At 53.1% G+C, this 24,020-nt stretch overlaps 1 protein-coding gene across 4 annotated transcripts in view; it reads left to right on the forward strand.

Moving 5' to 3' along the window:
* The window catches only part of TLN1 (talin 1), a 196,109-nt gene that overhangs the window by 153,276 nt on the left and 18,813 nt on the right, over nt 1-24,020 (forward strand). For all 4 annotated transcript variants that reach the window (XM_030567039.1, XM_030567041.1, XM_030567040.1 and 1 more), the window contains 9 exons: nt 9-175; nt 1,545-1,728; nt 1,894-2,019; nt 3,571-3,687; nt 4,173-4,358; nt 5,346-5,453; nt 11,487-11,592; nt 22,161-22,285; nt 22,686-22,811. In XM_030567039.1, the coding sequence (XP_030422899.1) occupies nt 9-175; nt 1,545-1,728; nt 1,894-2,019; nt 3,571-3,687; nt 4,173-4,358; nt 5,346-5,453; nt 11,487-11,592; nt 22,161-22,285; nt 22,686-22,811 (1,245 nt within the window). The remainder of the gene's footprint in view (nt 1-8; nt 176-1,544; nt 1,729-1,893; nt 2,020-3,570; nt 3,688-4,172; nt 4,359-5,345; nt 5,454-11,486; nt 11,593-22,160; nt 22,286-22,685; nt 22,812-24,020) is intronic.

A 24,020-nucleotide genomic window follows, 5' to 3' on the forward strand; every position in this document is an offset into this window, starting at 1 on the left:
CCCCGCAGGTGTCCCATGTGTTGGCAGCCCTGCAGGCCGGGAACCGCGGGACCCAGGCCTGCATCACTGCAGCCAGTGCCGTCTCTGGGATCATCGCCGACCTCGACACCACCATCATGTTCGCCACTGCGGGGACGCTGAACCGGGAGAATGCCGAGACTTTCGCCGACCACCGGTACCAGGGCGGACGGGGAGCCTGCTGGGCGATCCAGCCACAGCTGCCAAGGGGCTGGCTATGTCATCCTCCCTTCACATGTCCCTTGGGCATGGCTCCTCCCAGAGGGCAGGGCTGGGTGCCCGCCATGCTGTCTGACTCCACCCCCACGGAAGGGGTGGATGCAAGTGGCAGGCCGGGCACAACTCTCTGGCCCCTCCCCACCTCCCCAAACACACATTGTCTTTCACTCTCACACACAGCGGGTGCGGGCTGCGTGGTTGTGCTCTCTCCCGCACCCACACTCCCCTATCAGCTGTAACACATATACACACAGGGCAGGCAGTGCTTTCTGTGACCCCCTTTCCCCCCAGAAAGCATGGGGCAGGCCATGGGGGGGCAGTCTCTGGCCCCACCTCTCTGTCGCACACACCCATAATGATCAATGGCTCCATGTCTCGTTGGCAGCCGCTATCAAGGAGAGTGCCCCAAGGAGGTTAGGGATAGGATACAGAGAGACCTAGACAAATTAGAGGATTGGGCCAAAAGAAATCTGATGGAGCTTCAACAAGGACAAGTGCAGAGTCCTGCACTTAGGATGGAAGAATCTCATATACTGCTGCAGGCCTGGAACCGAATGGCTAGGTAGCAGTTCTGCAGAAAAGGACCTAGGGGTTACAGTGGGCAAGAAGCTGGATATGAGTCGACAGTGTGCCCTTGTTGCCGAGAAGGCTAATGGCATTTTGGGCTGTATAAGTAGGAGCATTGCCACCAGATCGAGGAACGTGATCATTTCCCTTTATTTGACATTGGTGAGGCCTCATCTGGAGTACTGTGTCCAGTTTTGGGCCCCACACTACAAGAAAGATGTGGAAAAATTGGAAAGAGTCCAGCGGGGGGCAACAGAAATGATTAGGGGGCTGGAGCACATGACTTATGAGGAGAGGCTGAGGGAACTGGGATTATTTAGTCTGCAGAAGACAAGAGTGAGGGGGGATTTGATAGCTGCTTTCAACTACCTGAAAGGGGGTTCCAAAGAGGATGGATCTAGACTGTTCTCAGTGGTGGCAGATGACAGAACATGGAGTTACAGTCTCAAGTTGCAGTGGGGGAGGTTTAGGGTAGATATTAGGAAACACTATTTCACTCAGAGAGTGGTGAAGCACTGGAATGGGTTCCCTAGGGAGGTGGTGGAATCTCCTTCCTTAGAGGTTTTTAATGTCAAGCTTAACAAAGCCCTGGCTGGGACGATTTAGTTGGGAATTGGTCCTGCTTTGAGCAGGGGGTTGGACTAGATACCTCCTGAAGTCCCTTCCAGCCCTGATATTCTATGATTCACCTGCAGAGGACGGGTGCAGGCTGTTCCTCTCTGACCCTGGGTCTCCCACAGGGAGGGCATCCTGAAGACAGCCAAGGCGCTGGTGGAGGACACCAAGGTGTTGGTGCAGAATGCCACTGCCAGCCAGGAGAAGCTGGCCCAGGCTGCGCAGTCTTCCGTGGCCACCATCACCCGCCTCGCAGAAGTAGTGAAGCTGGGCGCTGCCAGCCTGGGCTCTGAGGACCCTGAAACTCAGGTCAGATGGGGCTGGGTTCTGGAACCTCATGGCGTTTGGGCTGGGGTGTGGCCTGGCCTTTGGTGCCCCCACACGCTCAGCTCACTTTCTTCTCAGCCTGCCCCTTCCCCATCCGTCACTGCGGGGCACCAGCCAAGCCGCTGACCTGGCCTTGCTCCTTCCCAGGTGGTTCTGATCAATGCAGTCAAGGACGTGGCCAAGGCGCTTGGGGACCTGATCAGTGCCACCAAGGCGGCGGCCGGCAAAGCCGGGGACGACCCCTCAGTCTACCAGCTGAAGAACTCGGCCAAGGTCAGTGTATGGGCAGATGGGGGAAGACCGGAGCTGGGCGCATAGCAGGAGGGGAGGGAGCAGGGTGAACAGGAGAAGGAAAGAAGGTGGTAGGGGGCAGTGCTGGGGAGCAGGAGGTCACGGGGGGAGCAGGGTGTTGGGGAGGTGCTGGGGAGGAGGAGGTCACTGAGGGGAGCAGAGTGGAGGGGTGCTGGGTAGGAAAGGATCACTGGGAGCAGCAGGATGGGTGGTGCTGGGGAGGAGGGGGTCACTGGGGGCAGAGCGGAAGGATATGGGGCATAGCCTGTGGCAGGCAGAGGGTGGAGGAGAGCTGGGGGCGGAGAGCTGGGAGCGGAGGGATGTGAGGAGCAGAGGGCAGAGGAAAGCTGGGGTGGAGGGATGTGGGCTGTGGCGGTCAGAAGGCGGAGGAGAGCTGGGGGCGGAGGGCTGTGGTGGGCGGAGGAGAGCTGGGGGTGGAGGGATGTGGGCTGTGGCAAGCAGAGGGTGGAGGAGAGCTGGGGGCGGAGGGATGTGGGCTGTGAGGAGCAGAGGGCAGAGGAGAGCTGGGGGCGGAGGGATGTGGGCTGTGAGGAGCAGAGGGCAGAGGAGAGCTGGGGGCGGAGGGATGTGGGCTGTGGCGGGCAGAGGGCGGAGGGATGTGGGCAGTGAGAAGCAGAGGGCAGAGGAGAGCTGGGGGCGGAGGGATGTGGGCTGTGGCTGGCAGAGGGCGGAGGGATGTGGGCTGTGAGGAGCAGAGGGCAGAGGAAAGCTGGGGGTGGAGGGATGTGGGCTCTGACGGACATGGGGTGGAGGAGAGCTGGGGGTGGAGGGCTGTGGCAGGCAGAGGGCGGAGGGATGTGGGCAGTGAGAAGCAGAGGAGAGCTGGGGCGGTGGGGAGCTGGGTGGAGGGATGTGGGCTCTGACGGGCAGAGGGCAGAGGAGAGCTGGGGTGGAGGGATGTGGGCTGTGGTGGGCAGAGGGCAGAGGAGAGCTGGGGTGGAGGGATGTGGGCTGTGAGGAGCAGAGGGCAGAGGAGAGCTGGGGGTGGAGGGATGTGGGCTGTGGCTGGCAGAGGGCAGAGGAGAGCTGGGGTGGAGGGATGTGGGCTGTGGTGGGCAGAGGGCAGAGGAGAGCTGGGGGCGGAGGGATGTGGGCTGTGAGGAGCAGAGGGCAGAGGAGAGCTGGGGGCGGAGGGATGTGGGCTGTGACGGGCAAGGAGAGCTGGGGGTGGAGGGATGTGGGCTGTGAGGAGCAGAGGGCAGAGCAGAGCTGGGGGTGGAGGGATGTGGGCTGTGGTGGGCAGAGGGTGGAGGAGAGCTGGGGCGGAGGGATGTGGGCTGTGGCGGGCAGAGGGTGGAGGAGAGCTGGGGGTGGAGGGATGTGGGCTCTGACGGGCAGAGGGCAGAGGAGAGCTGGGGGCAGAGGGATGTGGGCTGTGAGGAGCAGACGGCAGAGGAGAGCTGGGGGCGGAGGGATTTGGGCTGTAGCAGGCAGGCTGGGGACAGGACCTGGGGCTGTCAGGTCCCAGCACTCCCCAAGCCGGGTGACTGAGTCTCCCTCTCTGTCTGCCAGGTGATGGTCACCAACGTCACCTCCCTGCTGAAGACGGTGAAGGCTGTGGAGGACGAGGCCACAAAGGGGACCCGTGCGCTGGAGGCCACGATAGAGCATATCCGCCAGGAGCTGGCGGTGAGCATGGGCCAGGCCAAAGCCCTCTGCTAGGAGCTGCCGCTTCCTAACCAGTGGCCTTTGCACCCTGCCCAAGGGTGAAGCAAAATGGCATGGAGCCCTTCAGCATGCCAGCAGCACCTGCTCCCCCCTTGGGGGGTGGCACAGAGCCCCTCTGCCTGTCGGCAGCACCTCTGTCCTCCCCCTCGCCCCCCATCCCCCGCACAGGGCACAGCCCCTCTGCATGCCAGCAGCACCTTCCCCCCTACCCTCCTGGGGGCTGGCAGAGCTTGCCTCCAAGGACCAGCACTGCTCACTCTTTCTGGCTTTCAAGAAAGAGGACCTCCAAAGACAAGGAAGTCACGGGTCAGTCTCGGTTGAGCTATGCACTCGCAAATCAGGCAGTGACCACACTGCAGTACCTGCGCCGCCTTAACTCTGTGCCCCCTGTCCCAGCCTGCTCCTGCCACCACCTGTCCTGGTCTCATCCCCAACTCTTGTCTCAGGTTTTCTGCACCCAGGTACCTCCACCCAAGACCTCGACGCCAGAGGATTTTATCCGCATGACCAAAGGCATCACCATGGCGACAGCCAAGGCCGTGGCCGCTGGCAACTCATGTCGGCAGGAGGATGTTATCGCCACGGCCAACCTGAGCCGCCGCGCCATCGCTGACATGCTGCGGTCCTGCAAGGTACAGTGGGGACATGGGGCACTGGGCTGCCGGAGGGCAGGGCAGCAGGGTGATAGGCTGCGGGGCGGGCACAGGGGGCCAGGGCAGGACAGCAGGGTGATAGGCTGCGGGGCGGGCACCGGGGGGCAGGGCAGGAAGGTGATAGGCTGCAGGGCGATAGGCTGAAGGGTGGGTACCAAGGGGGCAGGGCAGGAGGACGATAGGCTACAGGGTGGGTACCAAGGGGGCAGGGCAGGAGGACGATAGGCTATGGGGGGGGCACCGGGGGACAGGGCAGGAGGGCGATAGGCTGCAGGGGAGTACCGAGGGGGCGGGGCAGGGCAGGACAGCAGGGTGATAGGCTGCAGGGAGGACACTAGGGGGCAGGGCAGCAGGGTGATAGGCTGCAGGGGAGTACCGAGGGGGCGGGGCAGGGCAGGGCAGGAGGGCGATGGGCTGCAGGGTGGGTACCAAGGGGGCAGGGCAGGAGGACGATAGGCTACAGGAGGGGTACCGGGGGACAGGGCAGGAGGGCGATAGGCTGCAGGGTGGGTACCGAGGGGGCAGGGCAGGAGGACAATAGGCTATGGGGGGGCACCGGGGGACAGGGCAGGAGGACGATAGGCTGCAGGGGAGTACCGAGGGGCGGGGCAGGGCAGGATAGTAGGATGATAGGCTGCAGGGAGGACACTGGGGGGCAGGGCAGCAGGGCGAGAGGCTGCAGGGTGGGTACCGAGAGGGCAGGGCAGGAGGACGATAGGCTACAGGAGGGTTACCGGGGGACAGGGCAGGAGGGCGATAGGCTGCAGGGAAATACCAAGGGGGCAGGGCAGGAGGGCGATAGGCTGCAGGCGGGGCACCAGGGGGCAGTGCACTAGGGGGCAGTGGGTCCTTCAGGCACTGGAGGGTGTGGATGCCATGACAGTGGCCTAGGTGATGGGCAGGGCTGTGTGGCTGGTGCTGCGTGTGGAGCAGTGCTCAGCACTGCTCACTCTTTCTGGCTTTCAGGAAGCCGCCTACCACCCTGAGGTGAGCACGGACGTGCGGCTGCGGGCACTGCGATACGGGAAGGAATGCGCCAACGGGTACCTGGAGCTGCTGGAGCACGTGCTGGTGGTGAGTTACCCCATCCCTCCCAGCTTCCATCTCCTGGCAGCATTCCAGGGGAGCCCAGGCACACGATGCTCAGCTGCCCCGTGGAGACAGGGGTCACTCTGTAGCACCTTCTTCTGGGATCCTTCCCCCTATCCCCCTAGACTCTCCCCACCCCTCCTCCTGTGGAGCTCTCCCTCGTACACCCAGAACTCTGTCCCCACCCTCCACAGGTTATGCTTTAGTCAAACACAGGTCACTGGGCTCAGTGCCGGGGTACCTGAGTGAAATTCTCTGGTCTGTGATGTACAGTAAGCCAGTCTAGATGATCTAATGAACCCTTAAACTCCATGAATCTATGAATCATCCCCATGGAGAGCTCTTAGTAGCAGTGAGGAAAGGCAGACAGTTGATAAAGCTAACAGTATCATGAAATGCTTATGTCCAGTAGAAATAAAAAATATTAACAACAAAAAAATACCAGGAACAAACAAAATCGTAGCAGTGGTCTAGGTCAGTTTTACTATCCTTGTCTCATAACAATCTATCATAATGCAGAAAAGGCAGTATTCAATGGCTATTCCTGTTCTATGTTTGGAAAAAAGCAGGATGTTATATTCATGTATGAGAGTGACAATGAAATAGTTTCTGTTCCGTCAATAGTTAGAGAGGATGTTAAGCAGCAGCTACTGTAGTTAAACATTTCTAAATCACCAGGGACAGATAACTTGTGTCCAAGAGTATTAAAGAATTGGTTGAGGAGATTTCTGAACCATGAATGTTGTTTCTCAAATCTCAGACTTGCCAATGTGGGTATTCACCCACGAAAGCTCATGCTCCAATACATCTGTTAGTCTATAAGGTGCCACAGGACTCTTTGTCACTTTTTAAAGGACTGGAAAACAGCCAGTGTTGTACTAGGATTTAAGAAGAGTAAATAGGTTGACCCAGGTAACCACAGGCTGACATTGATCCTGGGCAGAATCATGAGAAGGCTGATACGGGTTACAGTCAATAAAGAACTGAAGGACCACAGCATGATTAACAACAATCAACATGGTTTTATGGCAGATAGGTCTGGTCAGACAAACTTGTGTTTTTTGAGGTCACAAGGTTGGATGCTAAGGGTAGCTGTAGGTTAACGCACTGAGACTTCTCCAAGGCACTGGACTTAGGCCTACACAATGTTCAGATTAAAAACCAGCACTATGCCCAATCAGTGTAGCCCATGTGCAATGAAGCTGCGAAACCTCATACTAGCACAGAAAAAGCGGGAGAGCCTGTGGGCCCAGCTAGGCCTGCCCCGCTGTAGCTGCAATCAACAGCAGGCCTGGAGGGGAAGAAAAAGAGAGAACCTGGCAAACTTACAGCCGTCTGCCCGGAGGAACCTGAGGCCATGGCAGGGCACCCAAGGTCCATGGGGGAGCGCTGCTTGAGTTAAGCCTCAAATGGTTTGGACTAGAGAGGCCACAGCGGTAGAGAGTAGCCCAGGGGAGTGGACTGAGACTCTCTGCTGGGAGCTCCCTATTTGGGGACTGCTTCACACGTGGCTTTGGGCTGCGACCCAGTGGAGAAGGAGCACCTGGGTCCCTTAAGGACTGAGACACCTTAGCCAGGGCAGCAAGGGGCTTGAAGGCAGGTGCGTCAACCACTAGGCTGCCCGACCCTCCAAGCACCCTTTTACACCTTCTGAAATTGCTTTAAGAAGTGGTCTACTGACCTATCAGTTCAGGAAGCACGAAATGTCATCCAGTGGGGGAGTTTCTAGTGGGTCCTGCAGGGATCTGTTCTTGCCTCAGTGCCATTCAATGCCCTGTATCAGTGATCTGGAAGAAAATATAAAATCGATACTGGTAAAACTGGAGCTACTGCAAAATAGGGGCTTGACAAATCATGCTGGGGGCTGGTCATTTATCCAGAGCAGTCGGGATCAGTTGGTAAGTTGCACTCATTGGAGGCCCGGAGGATATTACATGGTCCACAGCTCTGTGCTGATTGGACCGCAGGCGGGTCCTTTGCTTTCAGTTCCAACTCCCACCGCTTCAGATCTATCAATGGGGAGTCAGGTTGTGAAGACTCCCTGCTGGATGGGGAACCAGGTCTTCAGGACACCCTGCTGCTGCCTCTGCTGATGCCTTTGTCACTCTCAGACCCTCCTGGAACCCTGCATGGGTCTGGAAGCTGCTTCTTTGACTGATCATCCTTCTCCAGCCGTGCAATCTGCTGCGCCTCATTGAGCTTCCCAATGCTTAACCCTCTCTCCTTGCACTGGTTTGCAATGCCCTTCTTAGGGAGGTGGTTATACACCATTTTCTTGCTGCTTCCTCTAACTAGCCTGGTTTTACTGCTGCAAAATGCTCCTGGAGTGTTCAGCATCCCACCCCTGCTACCACCTGTCATTGACCCACAGGATTGGTGCTATGGCCCCAGCTTTTGAACAGTCCTGGAGGAACCCTTCAGTGTGCTAGACCCTCCAAACGATCTTCCTCCCGCATAAGCCACGTTGCTTTACCACCTCCTTACCCAGGATCTCTGGGCCTGCAATACTCCTGCATCACCCTATGAGCACCATTCAGCAAGTTCAACTGAGATAGACCGCAGTGGAGACGTGTACACTCTGCAAGGATTAATGCACCTTGCCAGCATCTGCAGTGATATTCTCACAGTGCTGCCAGAACAGTCAGGTGTATTAGTCAATGGCAATGCAGCATAGGAAGTCCTTAGGTTAGCAGAGAGAACTGAAGGTTAGAGCCCAGCCAAGCTCTACTGAACCCCCTTGTTCAAGCTCTGTCTGTCTCTCCAGCTGACCTCCTCGTTAGACTCCAGGTGAGACCCCGACTCTTCCCAGCAGCCAGCACTTATCCCCCACCTCACACCTCTGCCGTACCTAAGCTGAGGACATGCCATTCTGCCTCCCTGCAGAGGTGGGGAAGTCCCTGTCCCTCTGGGGCATTGCTTGCTATGTGTCAGTGTCGGAGCGATTGGATCTACTCTTGTATCTTCAGAGAGAGGCTCTATTGATGTGAGGACCAAGACCCAGAGCTGTCTCTTCACCTGCCCTGAGAACAAACAGCTTATTCCCACCCCCTGGGTAACAGTGCAGCACACAGAATGCAAACAAGACTAAAAAAGTTACAAAAACCTCCCACTCACCACACCGTCCAAGGGAGAAAATTCTGTGTACCAAAGGGGGACTTTTTAATGTAGGGGAAAAGGCAGAACAAGAGCCGATGGCTGGAAGATTAAACCAGACCCATTCAAATGAGAAATCAGGTGCATGTTGTTATCAGAGTGGGGGATTAACCCTTGGAACAAACTCCCAAGGAAAGAGGTGGACTCGCCATCTCTCGATGCTTTCAAATCCAGACTGGTGCCTTTCTGGCAGGTGCTTTAGTCAAACACAAGTTACTGGGCTCAATCTGGGGCAACTGGGTGAGGTTCCCTGGCTTGTGCTATACAGGAGGTTAGGTGAGAGAAACTAATGGTCCTGTGTGACCTTAAAATATGAGTCTCGGAACCAAGAGCGCAGGTAACATTTATGAGATGGACTTTGGGATCATGCTAGACAGGCTGCTGAACATGAGCTCCAGGCGTGATGCTGGAGCTGAGAGTGGCTGTGATCCTTGGATGGATGCGCAGGGCAATATTGAGTAGGAGTGGAGAGGTGGTGGTACACTGTCTGTGGCATTAACGGGACCGGTACTGTATGTTGGGTCCAATTCTGGAGTCCACAATTCCAGAAGGATGTTGATAAATTGGAAAGGGGTTCAGAGAAGAGCTACACCAGTGATCTGACGTCTGGAAAACTGGCCTGACACTGAGAGGCTGAAGAAGCCTAATCTGTTTAGTTTACGTGAGAGATGACTGGACCCTTGTCCAATTACCTGCCTGGGGAGGTGATTGTTGTTAGCCAGGGGTTCTTCAATCTAACGAACGCGAAGCACTCTCCAGTGACTGGAAGCTGAATCTAGACTCATTCAGACTTGAAATAAGGTGCAGTGAGCATAAGGAGCCACAGGACCAAGTTCCCTAGGGCCGTGGTGTATTCTCCATCCCTTAGCTGCCCAGGCTGCACACAAAGCGCCGCCCCCACCCCACCCCCGTCACTCTGCAGCTCAAGTGGGAAGTGTGCTTGATGCAGGAATCCCTGTCGGGGGGGAGGTTCTCTGGTGCTCGCGCTGCAGAAAGTCAGACTACATGGTCCGAATGGCTCATCCGTGACACAGAACTCTCCCTTACTTTCGCTGTGCACATGACTTCCTCCCTTGGCAATCCCAGCCCTTGCCCCTCAGGCTCCCTTCTCCCCGCAGAATGAGGCTCTGTCTCCAAATACATGTTCAGAGCCCCTCGGGGCCTTTGACTGGCACTGCCCCTGCAGGCTGTTCACTGCTTTACTCTCTTCTTTTCTATATTCTGTTCTTCCTACGCTGTCAGCCGGTGAGTACAGTGGTGCTTGGAGTGACTCCGTGTGTCTGCCCCAGCATGAGCCTTGGTCACAGCCCGTGTGTGTGCGCGTGCCTGAATGGCACTAGGTTCCACTCGCTGGGAGCACCGAGTGACGCAGCTGGGGCGAGTGGGAGTGGGGCGGAGTGTGGGACGCAATACGTGCTTTAGGTGAGAGGGACTAGGGCTGTGTTTGCCGGTGCATGTGCTCTCACATGCCAGGGGTGTGCTCGCTGTGCCCATAAATACTGATGTGCACGCATTCTGCGTGACACAGATAGGGGTGTGCTCAGTGTGTGTGCACTACGTATCTGTGTCCATGCATGCTCCTGGTGACATAGGCCTAGGTGTGTGCTGTGTGTGCACACACTCCCTGTGACATAGGTCTGGGAGGTTGCTGTGTTCACGCACTCCCGGTAACGTGGGCCTGGGAGGGTGCTGTGTGCGCACGTGTTCCAGGTGACGTGGGCCTGGGAGGGTGCTGTGTGCGCACGTGTTCCAGGTGACGTGGGCCTGGGAGGGTGCTGTGTGCGCACGTGTTCCAGGTGACATGGGTCTAGGAGGGTGCTGTGTGCGCATGTGTTCCAGGTGACGTGGGTCTGGGAGGGTGCTGTGTGCGCACGTGTGCCAGGTGACATGGGTCTGGGAGGTTGCTGTGTTCGCGCACACCCTGACGTGGGTCTGGGAGGGTGCTGTGTGCGTGCGCACGCCCGGTGACGTGGGTCTGGGAGGGTGCTGTGTGTGCCCGCATTCCAGGTGACTTGGGTCTGGGAAGGTGCTGTGTGTGCCCGTGTTCCAGGTGACGTGGGTCTGGGAGAGTGCAGCGTGTGCCCACGGTTTGGCCCAGGAGCTGCAGAGCCAGGCTGGGCATGTGAAGAACTGGGCCCCAGCTGCAGTGCGGGAGCCTAGCATCTCCTGCAGTGTGCTGTTTGCACTCATGTGGCGGCTTGGCACCTGCCTGGCCAGACCTCAGCGCCTCCAGGTGTGGGACCAGCAGCCTTCCCTGGCATGCAGACAGACCGGGATAGGGGAGGGAACTGGGTCTCAGCTCCAGGAACCCAGGGCAGGGGAGGTCAAATGACTCTGGAGGAAGGGATTCTGGATTGGGTAATTCCACCGTGGAGGAAGGGGGCATCACCTTAACCTGTGGCACTCACCACCACAAGGTGTCACTGAGACCACTAGCTCAGCAGGGTTCAGGAAATGATCAGCCATTTCTGTGGAGAATGAGACCAACTAAAGTCACTGTAGAAAGGGTTAAAACAATGGGCATGATACCTCAGTGCACAAGCCAGCCCCACCTGCCAGGAGTAGGGGAAACTCCCCTACAGGCCTGTCATTCCAGAATGGCCACTGAGAGGTTCTTGTGTTAACTGGTCCTAGGCACTGTTAGAGACCAGAGATACGGATAGATGGGCCCCTGGGCTGCCAGTTCCTGTTCCAAATGGTATTATTCTGGGGAACAAGGGGATAGCCCCTGCGGGTAGGGAGGGTGGGAGTTGGCACAACCCTAGGTTTGTGAAAGGCCCTGGATGGAGTAACGCCAGATATTGCTAGCCATGTCTCTCTCTGGGGATACAGCCTGCCTCTGCTCACAGTCCTCTCCCTCCCCAGATTCTGCAGAAGCCGAATCACGAGCTGAAGCAGCAGCTGGCTGGATATTCCAAGCGGGTGGCTGGCTCCGTCACCGAGCTCATCCAGGCTGCAGAAGCCATGAAAGGTAAAGTCCAGCTCCCAAGCTGTGGTCATTCTTTTGTCACTGGCTCCATCTCAATGGTTAGGATCTCAGGTGGGACTCTGACCCAGTGCTTGGGAGGGAGCTGGGCGTCAGGAAGAGGAGCTGAAAAAGGCCACCATGGCTAAATGACAGAGTAAAAGAGGCGATTAGAGGCAAAAAGGTGCCCTTTAAAACCTGAGTCCAGTCCTAGCGAGGACAATAGAAAGGAGCATCATGCAGGCAAGTCAGGTGTAGAAGTACAACAGGGCAGGCCAAGACAGAGTTTGAATTAAAACTAGCGAAGAGCACAAATACTTGCAGCAAAACAAACAAAGAAATTCAAGACATGAGAAGCAGGAAGCTGCCAAACCATCAGTGAGGCCACTGGACGAGCGAGGTGCTAACGGAGCACTCACAGAAGACAAGGCCGTTGCGGAAAAGCTGAATGAATTCTCTGTATTGGTCTTTACTGCAGAGGATGGGTGGGAGATTCCCACATCTGAGCCATTCTTTTTAGGTGACAGATCTGAGGAACTGTCCCAGAATGAGGAGTCAGATGACATCCCCAGGGTACAATCTGGACTGTTAAATAGCTGTGTCCCCTCAATTCTCCAGCCTGGGTGCCTTTTACACTGCTTCACTGAGAGAGCAACCACTGCTGGTCTGTTCACACGCAGCCTCCAGCATGTAAACCACTCCCAGCTCTACTATATGATTGCTATAGCCAGCACCCATGAATTACTCTGCAGGGCAACACTAGCAAACTTCCAGTCCCAGACTTCCCCCAGAAATGTGCAGCTTGTACTGCCCAGCTCTCTGCTTCTGGACAACCCACGCTCAGAAAGTGTCATTTCATGAATAGAAAATGGTGTGCACAAATCCTGTTAGCACAAATGTTTTTTCCCCAAACACGCTGGTTTAGATAAAACAATAAAATGAGTTTAACAACTACGGAAAGGTAGATTTTTAGTGATTACAAGGGATGAGGCGTAAAAGTCAGGATTGTTTACAAAGAAATAAAAGATAAAATGTAATTAACACCTAGCTTAACAAGCTGAGTGAATTCAAAGCAAAAAGTCTTTCTCACTACATGTTTCAGCAGTCTTAGTGGCAGAAGCTTTCAGTTAGGATCCCTCCCACAGTCCAATGGTGCTTCCTTTGTCCTTCAAGTGTTCTCAATACCGTGAATAGAGGTATCAGGAGAGATGATTTGGGCTGTCTGTTCCCCATTATATCTTTTCCTCTTCTTTGAGAATCATCTCCAGCTGGGATTCAGGGGACAGAAAGTCTGGGGAGATGGCAACTTATTTGCCAATGTAAATTTCTCACTCACACTCTTTTTCCTCAAAAGAATGGCCACTTAACCAGGTGCTAGTCCATTTGATTTTGTTGACACCTGGCTGAAGCGTCAATTTGCCTTTTGTCTTTGAGGAACTGTTTTGTGCCTGCTTTTCTAAACTTGGAATATGTCTCAGTAATGTTAAACCCTAGAATCTTATAACTTTACATACAGTGTTGCCTTGAATATTTTACCAGAACAATAATGATCAGCAAATTATGAGTTTTCAAATGATCCCTTACAAGGCATCCATGAGAGCTTTGTAAAAAGGGTGAACATGGGCATACAGACTGTCACCGTTAGTAGAGGGGGTTTTCGAACAAACGGATAAATTAAACAGTAAAAGGTCCCCAGGACAGATGGTATCACCCAAGAGTTCTGAAGGAACTCAGATATAAAATTGCAGAACTAACAACTGTGGTATGTAACCTATCACATCAGTCAGCCTCTGTACCAAATGACTAGGAGATAGCTAATGTGGCACCAATTTTTAAAAAAGACTTCAGAGTCAATCCCGGCGGTTACAGGTCGGTAAGCCTGACTACTTCTTCGAGTGCTGTCCCTGTGGGTGCTCCACTCTAGGTGATGGTGCGTCCCAGCGCTGTCGATCGGAGATTTTCGGTAGCAGTGCCTGGTTGGGGTGTACGCACCCAGATGGTATCTCCCATCTAGTTGGAATCTTCCTGAGTACAGTCTCACAGACGAGTCTCTAACAAGGGTAGGGGGTCTCCGGCGAGATCCCTACCCTCTGTGCTGACAGCCCGAAAGACAGCTGTTTCAGCCTCTCCTAATGCCTCAGGAAGCGCTCTGACAGAGCTTAGAGGCAGGGACCAGACCTCCCGCGCAGGGAAGGCACCTACTGACTTGGTCCCCTCAGCGCCGCAAACGACTGCGGCGCGGACAACTCACTTCTCTTCGGCACCGAGGAGGGCTACAGCACTGGCACCACGTTCCTCCTCGGCACCGGCAACGGCTGTGGTGCCGGCAGTGCATTCGGCTCCGACACCCAGAACGGCCGTGGAACTTACAGCCTGTTCAGTTTCAGCGCTAAAAGCGGCCACGGCCCCGCCAACGTGCTCTGCCTCAAGAACGAAAATAGCTGCGGTGCCGACAGCGCGATCAGCCTCAGCACCGCGAAGAGGGTCGGCACCCAGCCACTCGTCTTCCTGCGCACCAGCAGCAGACCCCCTGAAGGGCACCTCTAGGCTCAACACAGCAGGACACTCTCTGCCACTCTCTCCTACTAAAGAACCAGAGCAGAGAGCAGGCTTAGATCAGCCTAGAGACCAGGAACAACAGCTTCTCACTCAAAGTGACCTTCTAGTGCCACCTGAGCCTCACTCTCCGCTCCCAGACACAGAGGGCTCCTTTCTTGACCTGCCACTTTCTCCACCTGAACTGGCTTTCACCGACGGTGACCTTGAGCTACAGCAGCAAGTGGAGTTCTCCCCTCCTGCTTCTCCTCCACAGGCACCTTTACCACCTCAGGTCACGGCTCAAGCCCAGCAGCCTCAGTTTCCCTACGTTGCCCCCCCGTGGGCGGTGCCTGGGTTCTCCTACCCCATGCCTTGGCCTCAGTGGTACCCGTGGCAGAATCCTCCTACCAATCATCTTCCTTTGGTGCCTCAATCTCCTGCTCCATCCACTTCCAGGGTGCCTGAGCCCCCTCCAGAGTCTGGGAGCTAAGCACCATATCCTGACTCGCCTAACCCTAACTCTCCATTAGCCTCAGATGAAGCCATCCTCCCTCCACCTCCACAGTCTGTGGACAACTGCAAACAATTTCAAGAGCTTTTTAGGAGGGTTGCACTTGGTCAGGATATCCCCTTAGAAGAGGTTCAGGAGACTCAGCACAAACTCCTCAAAATCCTTCAACCGTCTGCGCCCTCGAAAATTGCGCTCTCTATAAACGAAGCACTCATGGAGCCTGCTGACACTCTCTGGCAGACCCCAGCTTCCCTAGTACCAACTTGTAAGAAGGTCGAACGTAAATACTACGTTCCTGCAAAGGACGCAGACTTCCTTTTTTTATTTTCTCATCCACCACCGAACTCTCTTGTCATTGATGCAGTTGCACAGCGGACCAAACAGTCACAATATCGACCCACCCCACAAGACAAGGACCTTAGACGCCTTGATGTCCTGGGCCGCAAGGTTTATACATCCTCTGCACTACAATTCAGGATTGCAAATTATTCTGCTCTCCTCGCCAGCTATGATTTTGATAATTATAATAAGCTTTTCGAATTTACCTCATACATCCCAGAGGACAGAAGAACAGACTTCAAATCAATCCTGTCTGAGGGACAACTGATCTCCAGAAGGGCCTACAGGCGTCCTTAAACACTGCGGACACAGCAGCCGTACCACTGCAACTGCTGTGATTATGCGCAGATCCTCCTGGCTCTCTGCGTCAGGCATTCCTAAAGAGCTCCAGACCAAAGTGGAGGATCTCCCCTTTGATAAGGAAAAACTCTTCTCATAAAAAACTGATGAACTTCTCCACACCATGAAAGACTCGAGAGCGACACTCTGCACCCTGGGCATTCACCCATCACTTCCCAGAAGACAACGATACCAACCCTACCAAAGACCATGCATACATCAGTACTATCGCCCTCAATCCAGACCATATGACGCAACTAGGAATCGTACTAGACCTCCCAAACGCAGACAAAATCAAAATCAAGCCACCACCTTCCGGCCACCAGACAATAAACAACAGTTTTGAAGCTTTGGTCGAGGGTCTGCACGACCGCCTCTTGATTCCACCACTTACTTGTCCATTTGACCACCGCCTTCAGTATTTCCAACATGCTTGGCAGCGGATTACACAGGACCGCTGGGTCCTCGAAATAGTTCAGACCAGTTACTCCATCCCGTTCATATCCTACCCTCCTACCCTTTCCCCTTCCCCGTCCCTTTTCAGGGACCCCTCTCACGAGCAGTTACTTCGCACAGAAGTGGCACACCTTCTGCAACTAGGTGCAGTGGAATCTCTGCCGACGCAACACCAAGGGTCAGGGTTCTACTCCCATTACTTTCTAACGCAGAAGAAAACCGGGGGTTGGAGGCCTATACTAGACCTATGCCAACGGAACAAATTTGTGAGGACACAGCGATTCAAGATGGTCATATTGGACACAATAATACCTGCATTGGATCAAGGGGATTGGTTCACAGCCCTCGACCTACAAGATGCTTACTTCCATACATCAATACATCCAGCTCACAGACGCTTCCTACGATTCACAATCGGTCAGGATCATTTCCAATACAGAGTTCTTCCTTTCGGACTCTCCACAGCTCCAAGAGTTTTTTTCCAAGACCCTAGCTGTGGTTGTGGCTCACCTACGCAAACACAGGGTCACACTTTTCCCCTACCTGGACGATTGCCTCATCAGGGGAGACTCCTATGGCGAGACACTTCACGCCACGCACTTCGCCATCTCCATTTTTCACAGCCTAGACCTCCAAATAAACATCCAAAAATCTACCCTGATACCCACGCAACAGATCGAATTCACTGGAGCTCGTCTCGACTCAACCCAGAGCAGGGCCTTGCTCCTATACAACAGATTCCTCGCTATCACGCAGCTCATACGTACGCTCTCTATTCGTCCCAGGACACAAGCAAGAATCTGCCTACAGCTCCTTGGTCACATAGCAGCTACCACCTTCGTGGTCCAACACGCCAGGCTATATATGAGATGCCTCCAAGGTTGGCTCAACTCCAGGTTCAAACCCAGCAGACATCCCTTAGGGATGCTGCTAACTCCTCCACCTCATGTTATAACTTCCCTAAAATGGTGGGCAAATCCAGAAAACCTCTTCACAGGGGTTTCCTTCCAGTAACGATCCCCAACGCTCATGCTCACCACGGACGCTTCCCTGATTGGCTGGGAAGCACATCATGGGGAACACAGGGTGCAAGGCCGGTGGTCTGCATCAGAGACACATCTACACATGAATCTCTTAGAGCTCAGAACAATGAGGAGAGCATGCCTTCACTTTCTTCCCCTCATAAAGAACAAATACCTGCAAGTCTTAACAGACAACATAGCATGTATGTATTACATAAACAGACACGGGGGAGCACGATCACATTCCCTCTGCATGGAAGCCATTCGACTATGGAATTGGTGCATATGACATCGAATACAGATCATCGCTTCCTACCTACCTACCAGGCTGTCACAACACTATTGCCGACGCACTCAGCAGACACTTCTTGACAGAACACGAATGGGAACTGCACCCCGCAGTACTCCAACAGCTTTTCTCCCACTGGGGCACTCCGTGGGACAACTACCTCCTGTACGCGTTCCCACCTATCCCTCTACTACACAGGGTTCTTCGGAAGATCGTGGATGACAAGGCCCAGATCATCCTTATTGCCCTGGCTTGGCCAAGACAGACGTGGTACCCCCACCTTCTCCGCATGTCCTCCTGTCACCCATGGGCTCTCCCCAACAGACCAGACCTCCTTTACCAGGACAACGGATGAGTCCTTCACCCCTAGCTCCAAAAGCTCCACCTCACAGCCTGGTTCCTTCATGGTTCCAAACCCATGAACTAGCCTGTTCCGAGCAGGTCCAACGTGTCCTCTTCCACAGTAGGAGAGACTCCACTCGTAAAACCTACCTTCAGAAGTGGAGATGTTTTGCTCTTTGGTGCTCGCGTAACCATTTAACACCCAATAATGTGACCCTCCCTAACATTCTAGACTACCTCCTGAAACTAAAACAGGGCGGACTCTTGCTCAGCTCCATCAAAGTGCACCTGGCGGCGCTTACCACCTTCCACAACCTATTGGATGGGTACTCACTCTTTACACACCCCACCGTTGAACGCTTCCTCTCTGGCCTGCAAAATCTTGACCCTGAAATTCACCCAACAGTGGCTACATGGAATCTTCACCTCGTACTTTATGCCCTCCTGAAACCTCCATTTGCGCCGTTGGCTACCTCCTCTCACCTCCATATGTCCATGAAGGTGGCTTTCCTAGTTGCCATAACATCAGCGAGGAGAGCTGGTGAAATGAGTGCCCTCATGGCCCACTCTCCCTACACAGTCTTCTCCAAAGATAGTCACTATGAGACCACATCCTAAATTTCTTCCTAAGGTGGTGTCCACCTTCCACCTCAACCAACCTATATACTTACCTACTTTCTATCCCAAACATCACAAAGCTCCGCAGGACGCAACCCTGCATACTCTCGACGTGAGGAGAGCAATTGCCTTTTATTTAGAACGGACTAAACCATTTTGCAAGTCTCCACGACTCTCCATTTCCATTGCCAAAAGATCAAAGGGTCTCGCCATCTCTAAACAACGTCTATCCAAGTGGATCTCTGACTGCATGAGATCCTGTTTCCAGGCGAAGAATCTTCAACCGCCCGACAACATTGGAACTCATTCCACTAGAGCCATGTCGGCATCCATTGCCTTCTGACACAACGTTCCCGTTCCTGATATCTGCAAGGCAGCTACATGGTCATCTGAACACACGTTTGCAAAACACTATGCTCTCACGCAAGACACCTCGGCAGACACAATAGTAGGCCATGCAGTACTATCTTCAGTACTCACTGCCGCATCTCCAAAGTCCCACCAACCTTAGTGGGTACTGCTACACATTCACCTAGAGTGGAGCACCCCCAGGGACAGCACTCGAAGAAGAAGAGAAAGTTACCTTGCAGTAACTGAGGTTCTTCGAGATGTGTGTCCCTGTGGGTGCTCCACTCCCCGCCCTCCTCCCCTCTACTTTGGAGTACTAGTCGGATGCTCCACGGAAGAGAAGGAACTGAGGAGGGTGTGGGGTGCACACACTCAGGAAGATTCCAACTAGACGGGAGATACCATATGGGTGCGTGTGCCCCAACCAGGCACTGCTACCGAAAATCTCCGATCGACAGCGCTAGGATGCACCGTCACCTAGAGTGGAGCACCCACAGGGACACACATCTCGAAGAACCTCAGTTACTGCAAGGTGAGTAACTTTCTCTTCAGTACCAGGCAAATTGGCTGAAACTACAGTAAATAACAGAATTGTCAGGCACATAGATTAACACAATATATTGGGGAAGAGTCAACCCGGCTTTTGTAAAGGGAAGTCATGCCTCACCAATCTACTAGAATTCTTTGAGGGGGTCAAACAAACATGGACAAAGGTGATCCAATTGATAGTATCATTTGGACTTTCAGAAAGCCTGTGACAAAAGCTCTTACGCAAAGGAAGCTGTCATGGAGTAAGAGGGGAGGTCCTCTCATGGATCAGTGACTGCTTAAAAGACAGGAAACAAAGGATAGGAATAAATGGTCAGTTTTCACAATGGCAAAAGGTTAATTGCGGGTGTGATGGGTTGGATCACAGAAACCCCCTTGGGGCTGCAAACAGTGCATGAAGACTAGTTCTGCCCCTGCTTTTCCTGCTAGCCTGGGACTCCAGAGCCCTGCCTGGTTGTGCCAGACACACTTGTCAGCCACAAACACAGACCCACAAACTGCAGGCTTAACTGAAAACAGCTTAAGAAGTGTTCCTGTCTTTAACACTAAGATGCCCAACTCCCAATGGAGTCCAAACCCCAAATAAATCAGTTTTACTCGGTATAAAGCTTATACACGGTAAACTCATAAATTGTTTGCCCTCTATTGCACTGATAGAGGGATATGCACAGCTGTTTCTTCCCTCTCCCCTTCCCCTGGTATTAATACATACTCTGGGTTAAATAATACATAAAAAGTGATTTTATTAAATACAGAAAGTAGGATTTAAGGGGTTCCAAGTAGTCAAAGACAGAACAAAGTGAATTACCAAGCAAAATAAAATAAAACATGCAAGTCTATGCCTACTACAGTAGGAAAACTGAATACAGATAAAACGTCACCCTCGGAGGTGTTTCAGTAAGCTGTCTTTTGCAGACTAATCTCCTTCTGGTCTGGGCCCAGCAATCACTCTCACCGCCTGTAATTACTGTTCTTTGTCCCAGTTTCTTTCAGGTATCCTTTGGGGGGGAGAGGCTATCTCTTGAGCCATCTGAAGACAAAATGGAGGGGTCTCCCTGGGGTTTAAATAGACTTTCTCTTGTAGGTGGAGATCCCTCCCTCCCCTTGTGTAGAATCCAGCTACAAAATGGCGTTTTGGAGTCACATGGGCAAGTCACATGTCCATGCATGACTGAGTTCCTTACCAGCCAAGACACATTCCTAGGAAAACTTAGATGTGGATTAGTGTCTCCAACTTCATTGTTGGCTTAAGGGCATCTTGGTTGGGCACTTACTGAGGGAATGGCTACACTTGAAACTTCAAAGCGCTTTGAAGTGCGAGGGTGGTGGCAGCGCCAGTACTGGGAGAGAGCTCTCCCAGCTCTGCACGTACTCCACATCCTGATGGGGTTTAGCTTGCAGTGCTGGGAGCCGCGCTCCCAGTGCTGTGGCACTGTTTACACTGGCGTTTACAGCGCTTTATCTTGCAGCGCTCAGGGGGGTGTTTTTTCACACCCCTGAGCGAGAAAGTTGCAGCGCTGTAAAGCGCCAGTGTAGCCAAGGCCTGAAAATAGTCTTTCCTCAGGAAGCTGGCCACTGCTTTATTGAGGCTACATCAAATTAAACAAGTACACAGCCAAAATTCATAATGTGGGGTACAACAATGACACATGCATACAAATAGGATGAATAGATACAGTAGATCATAACCTTTACAGAGATATGTTACATGGCATATGTAGCATTAAACATATTCTAGTTATATCAGATACATTCATAAGCATATTTCCATAAAGCCTTATGGAGTACAGTGTCACAGTGCGGTCTCTCAGGTATCTGTACTTGGACTTGAGCTGTTCAATGTATTCATAAATGAGGTGGAAAAATTTGCAGATACAAAAATTACTCAAGGTAGTTAAATCTAAAGCTGACTGCAGAGTCCAAAGGGATCTCACAAAACTGAGTGACTGGGCAACAAAATGGCAGATGAAATTCAGTGCTGAAAAATGTAAAGTAATGCACATTGGAAAACATAATCCCAACTATCTATAGAAAGTGATGGGATCTAAATGAGCTGTTACTACTCAAGAAAGATCTCAGAGTCATTGTGGGTAGTTCTCTGAAAACATCCACTCAATGTGCAGCGACAGTCAAAAAAGCGAACAGAATGTTGGGAATCCTTAAGAAAGGGTTAGATAATAAGACAGAAAATATCATATTGCCCCTATATAAATCCATGGTACGCCCACATCTTGAATACTGCATCCAGCTGTGGTCTCCCCATCTCAAAAACAGATATATTGGAACTGGAAAAGTTACAGAAAAGGGCAACAAAAATTATTAGGGGTATGGAACAGCTTCCATATGAGGATTGATATGACTGTTCAACTTGGAAAAAATACAGCTGGGGGAGATATGATTAAGGTCTATAAAATCATGAATGTTGTGGAAAAAGTGAATAAGGAAGTGTTGTAACACAAGAACTAGGAGTCACCAAATGAAATTAATAAACAACAGGTTTAAAACAAACATAAGGAAGTATTTCTTCACACAACACACTGTCAGCCTGTGGAACTCTGCCAGGTGATGTGACAGCCAAAAGTACAAGTGGGTTCAGTAAAGAACTAGGTACGTTCATGGAGATATACCTATGTCATAGAACTGGAAGGGACTCTGAAAAGTCATTGAGTCCAGTCCCCTGCCTTCACTAGCAGGACCAAGTCAAGTACTGATTTTACCCCAGATCCCTAAGTGGCCCCTCAAGGATTGAACTCACAACACTGGGTTTAGCAGGCCAATGCTCAAACCACTGAGCTATCCGTCCCACTCCTGAAGCATAAGCCTCTATGCCTTGAATGATAGGTCCATCAATGGCTATTAGCCAGGATGGACAGAGATGGTGTCCCTGGCCTCTGTTTGCTAGAAGCTGGGAATGGACAACAGGGGATGGGTCACTCGATGATTCTCTGTTCTGTTCATTCCCTCTGGGGCACCTGGCACTGGCCACTGTCAGCAGACAGGATACTGGGCTAGATGGGCCTTTGGTCTGACCCAGTGTGGCCATTGTTATGTTCCTGTGATTCTCTTCCCAGCTCTGGGTGGGCAGTGGGATCTAGTTGGTTAGAGCAGGGGGGCTGGGAGCCAGGATTCTGGGGTCCTATCGCCAGCCCCTCGTGCTGCGGGGTCTGGCTTGTGTTCTCAGGAATGATTTCTCAGTCCCACGTCTTGGTTCTATCCACCACAGGGACCGAGTGGGTCGACCCAGAGGATCCCACGGTCATTGCTGAGAATGAGCTGCTGGGAGCAGCAGCTGCCATTGAGGCTGCAGCCAAGAAACTGGAGCAGCTGAAGCCGAGGGCCAAACCCAAGGTACGACTGCCCTACCCCCACCTGCACCTGGCTTAGCAGACCAGGATCTGGTCCTGGGACCTCGCCAGTCCCTGCCAGGCCCCCTGGAGGCTGCTGTGCCCTGACCAGGCCAAGGGCTCCCCCATCAATGTCTGTGGCTCCAAGGCCTTCACTGCGGGAAGAGCTGGGCTGAACCCCCTCCACAAGAAGAGCTCTCCAGTGTCACTCACTCCTGCTGCTCTCTTACCCGGCACCACAGGGCTCCCTCCCTGGGTCACAGTGCTGTCTGTTCCTTCTCCCAGGTTCCCCTCCGTCCATCTGTGTTGTCCCCTACCACTTCTCAGCACAGCTCTCCTCCCACCTGTCCCTGGCGCTTCCCTCCTCTCCCACCAGGGCTCACACCCTCTGTCTCCATCTGCAGCAGGCGGACGAGAGTCTCAACTTTGAGGAGCAAATCTTGGAGGCTGCGAAATCCATCGCTGCAGCAACCAGTGCCCTGGTGAAGGCAGCCTCAGCGGCCCAGAGAGAGCTGGTGGCTCAAGGAAAGGTAATGCCGCCGGGCAGGGGAGAGGCCATGAGAGCTGTGGCACTTGCTACTTGAGGCTCTGAGCCTCACTCTGGGTGTTTCGCAAACGTCCTCTCCAAGCCCAATCACAGCACGATGTTGGGACATGAAGGGTTAGTGCGGTCCTTGGGTATACAAACAGGGCAGCAGGGAGGGAATTTTCCCTCTGCACACAGCACTGTTGAGACCAGTACTGATCCTGTGCCCAGCTCTGGTGCCCACAGTTCAAGAAGGATGTTGATAAACTGCAGAGGGCTCAGAGAAGAGCCACACAAATGATCAGAGGAATAGAAGACCTGCTCAGAGAGCTCAGTCTGTTTAGCCTCTCAACAAGGTTATGGGGTGACTTGTCCACAGTGAGTCAATACCTCCAGGAAGAACAAATATTTGATAATAGAGGGTGTGACAGGTCCCCCCAGACCATCTGGAATTTGGATATAGCTGAGCCCTGTTTTACCAGTCTGGGTTCCCTCTTGCACTGTAACATTGTGACAAACTGCAAAGTCCTCCAAGCTTGGACTCTCACCAATATCCACAAGCAGGGACCCTGTGACGAGTTGGATCACAGAAACCCCCCTAGGAGCTGCTAACTGATGTGCCAAGACTACTTCTGCCCCTGCCAGCTCCAGACTCCAGCACCCGGTCTTGCTGAGCCAGACACTCCTGTCTGCTCCAACAAAGACTCAGGGTCTGAATTACTTTCCCCAAAGCTGCAGGCTTACCTGAAAGCAGCTCACAGAAGTGTGCTTGTCTTTAACACTTAGATGCCCAACTCCCAATGGGGTCTAAACCCAAATAAATCCGTTTTACTCTGTATACAGCTTATACAGGGTAAACTCATAAATTGTTCGCCCTCTATAACACTGATAGAGATGCACAGCTGTTTGCTCCCCCAGGTATTAACACATACTCTGAGTTAATTAATAAGTAAAAAATGATTTTATTAAATACAGAAAGTTGGATTTAAGTGGTTCCACGTAGTAACAGACAGAACAAAGTAAGTCACCAAGCAAAAGAAAATAAAATGCGCAAATCTGTGTCTAATCAAACTGAATACAGATAAGAGCCTCACCAGTTCCAGAATGCTCCCTTTCACAGACTAATCTCCTTTTAGCCTGGGTCCAGCAATCACTCACCCCCCTGTAGTTACTGTCCTTTGTTCCAGATTCCTTCAAGTATCCTGGGGGGTGG

The sequence above is a fragment of the Gopherus evgoodei genome, chromosome 6 (genome assembly GCF_007399415.2).
Source record: "Gopherus evgoodei ecotype Sinaloan lineage chromosome 6, rGopEvg1_v1.p, whole genome shotgun sequence".
NCBI classification, from domain to species: Eukaryota; Metazoa; Chordata; order Testudines; family Testudinidae; genus Gopherus; species Gopherus evgoodei.